This window comes from Pseudophryne corroboree, chromosome 5 (assembly GCF_028390025.1).
Source record: "Pseudophryne corroboree isolate aPseCor3 chromosome 5, aPseCor3.hap2, whole genome shotgun sequence".
Lineage (NCBI taxonomy): Eukaryota > Metazoa > Chordata > Amphibia > Anura > Myobatrachidae > Pseudophryne > Pseudophryne corroboree.
This window is the reverse complement of record NC_086448.1, coordinates 564,544,144-564,553,681: the sequence shown is the minus strand read 5'-3', so window position 1 is coordinate 564,553,681 and position 9,538 is coordinate 564,544,144. Positions and strand designations below refer to the sequence as shown.

Sequence of the window (9,538 nt, the reverse complement as noted above, 5' to 3'; positions counted from 1 at the left end):
GCAGTATAACCACCGTATGTGTGTATATACTTTTTAGGATATTTTTCCAGCTTCCTATCAGCTGGCTCCTTGAGGGCGGCCGTATCTGGAGACGGTAACGCCACTTGATAAGCGTGTGAGCGCCTTATCACCCTAAGGGGTGTTTCCCAACGTACCCTAATTTCTGGCGGGAAAGGGTATAACGCCAATATTTGCTATCGGGGTAACCCTACGCATCATCACACACTTCATTTTATTTTATCTGATTCAGGAAAAACTACAGGTAGTTTTTTCACTCCCACATAATACCCTTTCTTGTGGTACTTGTAGTATCAGAAACACGTAACACCTCCTTCATTGCCCTTAACGTGTGGCCCTAATGAGAAATACGTTTGTTTATTCACCGTCGACACTGTATTCAGTGTCCGTGTCTGTGTCTGTGTCGACCGACTGAGGTAAATGGGCGTTTTTAAAACCCCTGACGGTGTTTCTGAGACGCCTGGACCGGTCCTAATAGATTGTCGGCCGTCTCATGTCGTCAACCGACCTTGCAGCGTGTTGACATTCTCACGTAATTCTCTAAATAAGCCATCCATTCCGGTGTCGACTCCCTAGAGAGTGACATCACCATTACAGGCAATTTCTCCGCCTCCTCACCAACATCGTCCTCATACATGTCGACACACACGTACCGACACACAGCACACACACCGGGAATGCTCTGACAGAGGACAGGACCCACTAGCCCTTTGGGGAGACAGAGGGAGAGTCTGCCAGCACACACCAAAAACGCTATAATTATATAGGGACAACCTTATATAAGTGTTTCTCCCTTATAGCATCTTTTATATATATACAATATCGCCAAAATCAGTGCCCCCCCTCTCTGTTTTAACCCTGTTTCTGTAGTGCAGTGCAGGGGAGAGCCTGGGAGCCTTCTCTCCAGCTTTTCTGTGAGAGAAAATGGCGCTGTGTGCTGAGGAGATAGGCCCCGCCCCTTTTTCGGCGGGCTCGTCTCCCGCTATTTTTGAAGTTAGGCAGGGGTTAAATATCTCCATATAGCCTCTGTGGGCTATATGTGAGGTATTTTTTGCCTCTAATAAGGTTTTTATTTGCCTCTCAGAGCGCCCCCCCCAGCGCTCTGCACCCTCAGTGACTGTTGTGTGAAGTGTGCTGAGAGGAAAATGGCGCACAGCTGCAGTGCTGTGCGCTACCTTTATGAAGACTCAGGAGTCTTCAGCCGCCGATTTTGGACCTCTTCTCTCTTCAGCGTCTGCAAGGGGGCCGGCGGCGCGGCTCCGGTGACCATCCAGGCTGTACCTGTGATCGTCCCTCTGGAGCTAGTGTCCAGTAGCCAAGCAGCAAATCCACTCTGCACGCAGGTGAGTTCACTACTTCTCCCCTAAGTCCCTCGTTGCAGTGATCCTGTTGCCAGCAGGACTCACTGTAAAGTAAAAAACCTAAGCTAAACTTTCTCTAAGCAGCTCTTTAGGAGAGCCACCTAGATTGCACCCTTCTCGTTCGGGCACAAAATCTAACTGGAGTCTGGAGGAGGGTCATAGGGGGAGGAGCCAGTGCACACCACCTGATCTGGTAAAAGCTTTACTTTTTTGTGCCCTGTCTCCTGCGGAGCCGCTATTCCCCATGGTCCTTTCAGGAACCCCAGCATCCACTTAGGACGATAGAGAAATGCTAGATATATTTCCATAGTAATATTTGAGAGATTAGAAACACACAGTGGATTTATCTTAAAAACAGAAGTTTATATAATCATGTAAACATCACTACATATTTATAAAGCAATAACATTCTTCAGTGGTGCACCATACAGGTGTGTGGTAAGGGATCTGGTCTGAAGGTCGACAGTCAATAGGTCGACAGGGATGGAAGGTCAACAGGGTTTCTAGGTCGACAGGTCAAAAGGTCAACATGATTTTTTCACATTTTTTTCTCTTTTTGAACTGTTTCATACTTAACGATCCACATGGACTACGATTGGAACGGTAATCTGTGCCGAGCGCAGCGGTAGTGGAGCGAGGTACCTTGCCCGAAGCATGGCGAGCGAAGCAAGCCATGCGAGGGGACACTGTGCACTAATTGGGGTTCCCGGTCACTCTACGAAGAAAACTACACCAAAAAACATCATGTCGACCTTTTGACCAGTCGACCTACCACATGTCGACCTAGTGACTCTCGACCATTAGTGATCGACCTAAACATTGTCGACCTAGATACTGCCGATTTGATGATCCACACCCGTGTGGTAAAGCCAAGCTCTGTACACTGCTCTGGTCTGCTTATTATAAGAGGGGGACAAGGGGTGGTTGGTCCTTTAATAGTTAATGATAACATTGATGTCTATACTGTTGCACTCACATTACAGGCTCCAAATGCTGGCTGGACTAAGGACATAACAGGCTTTGAAGTCGGCACAGGAAGTGCAGACAGTGCTCTTTGAAGGCAGCCATCCTTTTCAGTACATAACAATGCGCTGGAGGATGTAGAGATAGACCCGGATAAGAACAGCTGGAGAAAGTTTTAACCCTATAAAACCAGTGCTTATTACATGAATATGCACTATTAATGTGATGCAGTCAAAATACCAGCTGTCAGGATCCCAGCGTTCAGGAGACAGACGTCAGAATCCAGATAGCTGGAGAAATATCGCTGGACGGAATCCCGACCACTGCAGGTTATTCCCACAACAACAACAACAACAACTGTGTGTGGATATAATCTGTGGCAAGCACAGCAAGCCCACGAGGGGACTAATGTCTTGCTGCTGTGATTCCGACAGACAGTATGCCACTGTCGACATACTGACAGCAAGCATCCAGTCTGCCACTAAAACATTGTTTTGGAATGAAGAGAGATAGCGCTCACTGGGGGAAGGCGCCGTTGTATTTCTCCTGCTTGCGGGGTCTCGTCTACTACTTCCTGGTGCCGGCGTCACGTGCAAGGTCACGTGAGCGGGCAGGGTAAGTCCGAAGCCGTGTGTTCTCCCTCTCCGGCCGTAGAAGGGGATCTGTGGTACAATTAGGAGGTGAAAGTCTGTGTATGTATCAAGTCTCCAACGCGTTTCAGCATACGTGCCTTTTTCTAGGATTACATTCCTGATAGTCTGGGTAGTTTTTAAGCTGGTGCCAGATACGTGATTGGTTGTCTGTGGTTGACGCCCTCTTTTGCAATTGGATGCTTCTTGTCCATCAGCTGTCAATAGAGTTCATTCAAAGTCTGTTCCATTCACCTGGAGATACCCCTAGCTTCTCCTATGGCACTCTGGAGAGGAGGGATTGCTGACTCCAGAGTGCCATAGGGGTATCTCCAGGTGAATGGAACAGACTTTGAATGAACTCTATTGACAGCTGATGGACAAGAAGCATCCAATTGCAAAAGAGGGCGTCAACCACTGACAACCAATCCCGTATCTGGCACCAGCTTAAAAGCTACCCAGACTATCAGGAATGTAATCCTAGAAAAAGGCACGTATGCTGAAACGCGTTGGAGACTTGATACATACACAGACTTTCACCTCCTAATTGTACCACAGATCCCCTTCTACGGCCGGAGAGGGAGAACACACGGCTTCGGACTTACCCTGCCCGCTCACGTGACCTTGCACGTGACGCCGGCACCAGGAAGTAGTAGACGAGACCCCGCAAGCAGGAGAAATACAACGGCGCCTGTGACAGAGACGGGGACCGGAGCTACAGAAAGGACCCACGGAGGCAACGTAGGAAGCGGGACGGGACTGCAGACACCGGCGGCAGGCGCGCCAGCTTTGCCCCCGGCGGTAAGTGAGACCCTACAGCCCCACACACGCAACCTCCAGCCGAGGACACCAGATAGAGTCTGACAGGCGGGACGCCGTAAACTGTCACACTCACAAGAATACATAAACAGAAAATTAACCAGAAGCACATAGGCCAACCACACCTATGGTAAAGGTGACCCGTAATAAGGTACACCCGACATTAACCCCAGCTGGAGTCCTTCTGAGTAGAGTATACCATCAGGAGGGTATACATATAAAGGGTGGTCTGCAAGACACACCTGATAGTGGCATTTTGGACACATTGACTGTAAGGGCCCAAGCACAGGTGTACCATTTAGGAGGGCACACTCAGAAAGGGTAGTCTGCAGGACATACCTGAAGAGGGACGTTCACTTATACGTAACATACAATCCACAAATATACACAATCCATCCTGTCTCACGGGTTATCATTGCACTTACAGGGAACATAAATATCATTGGTCATCCTCATACAAGAACAAGGTCAATCCCCCCCCCCCCCCCTTAATTCTATCTCCCCCCCCCCTCCTCAACATCCACACCCTTAGAGTGCGCTGACCCATTCCTTCCAATTATCTGCCACTAAAACATACCTATTAATGCCAATATCCGTTTTGTGTGTCAGAAACTTGCTGACTTCATGGTCTGCCAAGTGCACACATATTATGCATCGGATAGGTAAGGCCAAAATAAAACACCTGTGAGCCACTGACCCAAAGATGCATTTTCACAAGGTTGCAAAGTGTTAGCAGGTTGTTACCTGTGCCTCTTTCACTTTAGTATTGTCTATGGCAGTGGTTCTCAAACTCTGGGCCTAATTCAGAGTTGATTGCAGCAGCAAATTTGTTAGCAGTTGGGCAAAACCATGGTGGTCATTCCGAGTTGTTCGCTCGCTAGCAGTTTTTAGCAGCCGTGCAAACGCTATGCCGCCTCCCACTGGGAGTGTATTTTAGCATAGCAGAAGTGCGAACGAAAGGATCGCAGAGCAGCTACAAAATAATTTTGTGCAGTTTCAGAGTAGCTTCAGACCTACTCAGCGCTTGCGATCACTTCAGACTATTCAGTTCCTGTTTTGACGTCACGAACACGCCCTGCGTTCGCCCAGCCACGCCTGCGTTTATCCGAACACTCCCTGAAAATGGTCAGTTGACACCCAGAAACGCCCTCTTCCTGTCAATCACTCTGCGGGCAGCAGTGCGACTGAAATGCTTCGCTAGACCTTGTGTGAAACTACATCGTTCATTGCATTAGTACGACACGCGTGCGCATTGCGCCGCATATGCAGAAGTGCAGATTTTTAGCCTGATCGCTGCGCAGCGAACAAAAGCAGCTAGCGATCAATTCGGAATGACCCCCCATGTGCACTGCAGGGGGGGCAGATATAACATTTACAGAGAGAGTTAGATTTGGGTGGGGTGTGTTCAAACTGAAATCTAAATTGCAGTGTAAAAATAAGCAGCCAGTATTTACCCTGCACAGAAACAAAATAACCCACCCAAATCTAACTCTCTCTGCAAATGTTATATCTGCCACACCTGCCGTGCACATGGTTTTGCCCCACTGCTAACAAATTTTTGCTACGATCAGGTCTGAATTACTCCCTCTATCCTCCAGGTACCCTAACAGTTCACGTTTTAAGGCTATCCGTGCCTGAGCACAGGTGACTTCGTACCTCAGTCAATTTGATGTAACGATTTGTGCTCAAGCATGGAGATCCTTAAAACCTGGTTCCCCAAATCTGTCCTGAAGGCACCCTCTGTTTATATTAAGCTGTAAAATGCTCCTGTAGAACGGTTATACATGTGACAGGAACACAGATTTTACGGAGTTTAACAGGGGAGAGTAATCCACTGTTTTTGTGACAATACAGTAGAACACTAATCTATAACTTGTTCCAAAAAATGGTGTTTCATTCCTCAAAGCAAAGAAGAATATCCCCACATTGAAATTGAGAGAAAAACACAAATATTTTATTTTTGTTTCAGCACTGACAGCAAGTTCGGACACAGCTCAAGAGGAACAGTGGATTTGTTTGTCGTATTTAAGAGGGTTTTTTTTTTTTTTTTTTTTTTAATTAAAATATTTCTGGATAATGTAATGGTGTCTCAAGTCTCTATGTTGCCATGCAAACAAACTGATCGGTTAGAACAGGCCTGGCCAACCTGTGGCTCTCCAGATGTTGTGAAACTACATATCCCAGCATGCCCTGCCACAGTTTTAGCATTCCCTAATAGCAAAACTGTGGCAAAGCATGATGGGATTAGTAGTTTTACAACAGCTGGAGAACCACAGGTTGGCCAGGCCTGGGTTAGAAGGTCTGCAGTTGTTGCCTCAGGGTACTACCAGTGTTACCAAACTTTTTAAAATTGTTAAGGGGTTGAGTATGAAATCCCAACACATCCTGGTAAGTATTCTAACCCTAACCACCCCCTCCCCGCAGCCTAACCCTAAACATCATCCTAGTGCCTAACCTCCATTACTTACCGGCGGGATCCAAAGGGATTCCACTGTGTCTTCTGACCTCATTCTTGTAATCATTCCCTGTCTCCTATGATGCACGGGATTATGCATTTTATATATACATTATGGGGAAGAAACTTATATTCAGATATACATATTATTTAAAGGAAACGTTTTGTATCAGATTTATAGGTTGTCGTCATCTGTGACTAGCTAGGTGACAATTCCAACAGGGAAATAATGCTCTTTCTGCCAAGACAAGTAAATCGTAATGTAGTTTATCCCTCATTACTCTCCTCTCTCTAAGGGGGAGATGCATCAAGCCTTGGAGAGAGAGCTAAAGTGGAGATGTTACCCAAAGCACCCAATCAGCTTTTGTAATTTATCTAGCAGTCTTGACAGTTAGAAGCAGATTGGCTGCCTTGGACCACTTTAGCTCTCTAATGCTTGATAAATCTCACCATATGTAAAGTATGCAATGACTACTGCACGAAAATCAATACTTCATTATACTACACCTTGCTCCTCTTTAACAACTCTGTCCCATGGCCAACCACAGGTAATTGCATAGACCAATCCAGTCACACTACATAATAATGTGTAACTGGAGTAGACAAGGACAATACTTATCCATAAAATGCTCAAATTAATCCTGTTATTTTTTTTCTCCTGACATGTTGACAGATATGTATAGTTGTTTCCATTGTCAAGGCTGGAAAGTTTTGCATTGTGTCATGAATCTACATATTAGATCTCAGTTGCAGATCCAAATGGCTGAGCATGCTTAGCAGATGCACTCTAAGCTACCAGTCAGTTTAGGGACATTGATCATTTTATGTAACGAAGAAGCAGCAGGCATAGTGGTTATGTCTTTAGTTGTAGTTCAATGGACCAGAACTGAAATAACCAGCCACTGTATACACCATCTTCATAGACAACTACAAAAGTCCATATTTAATCACACACACAGTATAGTTGAGACAGACACTTCTTACATAAATAAGGTGGTTAAGGCTTGAACCCTTCTTCTTGATCAGGAAGCTTGTAAAGCTCATAACATGTCCGAGGTGTCCAGAGGTATGAACTGTAAAATTGCTCACACCCTCTGAACTCATAACAGCTTGCGATGTCACAACGGGGCTTACAGCCCACATGGAAGTATGGAAAATATATAAAACCAGGCGCCGTGTCGTCACTCCACAAGACCATCAGTATCTGTACTTTGTGGAGTAGTCCTTAGGAGACACCACTAAACCTCTGCCCTTCCTGGCGCCTCGGTAAACTGTTTCCACAATATCGATCATCTCCTGCTTGTCTTCCATCGCCCAGTTTATCTTGTTATTGTTACCTGTGCCTAAATCAATCATAATATGCTTGTTCCTGTGGGAAGAAGAGAAAAAAGACCTTAAAATACAATCTGGAGCAGCATTAGCTTTGACATTGTAATGTTATCAACAAGCAGTCAATGAAGAATGTACACTGATCTATGATCTTACAATCTAAAAAATAACCTGCGGAAGAAATGACCACGAATATTGTCAAAATGAAAGTGCACCAGTTTATACAATGGTGGTTAAACTTCACTCCGTATAGGGACATCATGGTAACTCAACTCTACATGCAAATGACCCAGGCAGGAAAAGTCTGAGAATAGAGTACTGAATGGTACCCAATTCCATTCTCATAGCCCCCACCTGTATGTTGTCTGTCCAGCATCAGCAATTTTTAATTTAAATGTATATAGTTTATTTACAATGTTAACTATATATTTAATGTAAGTGGAAGTTCTCCCATACAGAATCCCATGAAGTCTTTAAAAATTCAACTTAATGTAGGAAACCAGAAAGTGGTCATGCAAACACTGAACAGGTGATACATCTTATTACAGACAATGTTATAATTGTATACAAAATTACTGCTAACACACAAAACAAATATTTATTTTATCTACTCTAATTATAAATGTGCAGGTAGTGGAAAATACCAAAAGGTTGAATAGACACGCATTTCAGGTGTTGACATGCCCATAACGATAACACCTGAAACGATGACATGTGAAATCCCGACAGTTGCGGAATGGTGACATTAGGGTTAGGCACTGGATGGAGGTTAGGGATAGGGGAAGAATACTCAGCAGAAACCGCCACTCCATCACATCTCCAACGGAACTGCTGCATATGTAACCGCCGGGATATGGAAGCGGACACTGGAGATACTACTGGGAGCAGGTAAGTCATCCCTAAAGCCACCAGGGACTGTTTGTCGGCATTCTATCAAGTCAACATTTCAGTGGTGTCCAAATGCTAAGTGTCCAATGTCCAATTAATGTCCAATGTCAACATGCTAAGCACGATCAGATAATCAGTTTGTCAAACCATGGTTGGATCCGTGCACAAGAGGTCACCAACAACTATTGCTCAAACCATGGTTGGATCCGTGCAGAAGGTCACCAACAACTATTGCAACCTCCTATCTGGAATTCCCTAACCGTGTGTTCAGGGGTGTAGCCAGAACTTTGTTGACCCACAGCAACATTGTGAAGGGACCCTGTCCCAATGCTTCTAGAGAGACACCTCTCTGCAGCAGTTACAGTGGGGCAAAAAAGTATTTGGACAGCCACAGATTGTGCAAGTTGACCCACTTAAGAAGATGAGAGAGAGGTCTGTAATTTCCATCATAGGTACACTTCAACTGTGAGAGACAGAATCTGAAAAAAAAAAAAAAACCCCTAGGAAATCACATTGTATGATTTGTAAACAATTTATTTGTATATTCTTGCAGAAAATAAATATTTGGACAATCAAAAAAGTTTAACTCAATACTTTGTAATATAACCTCGGTTGGCAATTACAGAGGTCAAACTTTTCCTGTAGTTCTTGACCAGGTTTGCACACACTGTAAGCAGGTATTTTGGCCCAGTCTTCCACTCAAATCTTCTCTAGATCTGTCATGTTTTGGCGCGGTCCCCGGGCAACACGGACTTTCAACTCCCTCCACAGATTTTCTATTGGGTTGAGGTCTGGAGATTGGCTAGGCCACTCCAGGACCTTGAAATGCTTCTTATGGAGCCACTCGTTAGTTGCCCGGGCCTTCTGTTTGGGGTCATTGTCATGCTGGAAGACCCAGCCACGTTCCATCTTCAATGCTCTTACTGAGGGAAGGAGGTTTTTGCCCAAAATCTCACGATACATGGCCTCATTCATTCTCTCCTTAATACGCATCAGTCGTCCTGTCCCCTTTGCAGAAAAGCAGCCCCAAAGCATGGTATTTCCACCCCCATTTCACAGTGGGTATGGTGTTCTTG

General features: G+C 45.2%; 1 protein-coding gene across 3 annotated transcripts in view; it reads right to left on the bottom strand.

Moving 5' to 3' along the window:
• Nucleotides 1-5,722: 5,722 nt before the first annotated feature.
• Nucleotides 5,723-9,538, bottom strand: part of TXNL4A (thioredoxin like 4A) — a 75,236-nt gene continuing 71,420 nt past the window's right edge. For 2 of the 3 annotated variants that reach the window (XM_063923298.1, XM_063923299.1), the window contains exon 4: nt 5,723-7,614. In XM_063923298.1, the coding sequence (XP_063779368.1) occupies nt 7,443-7,614 (172 nt within the window). In that variant the 3' untranslated portion in view covers nt 5,723-7,442. The remainder of the gene's footprint in view (nt 7,615-9,538) is intronic. The other variant, XR_010177816.1, reaches the window with a different exon arrangement.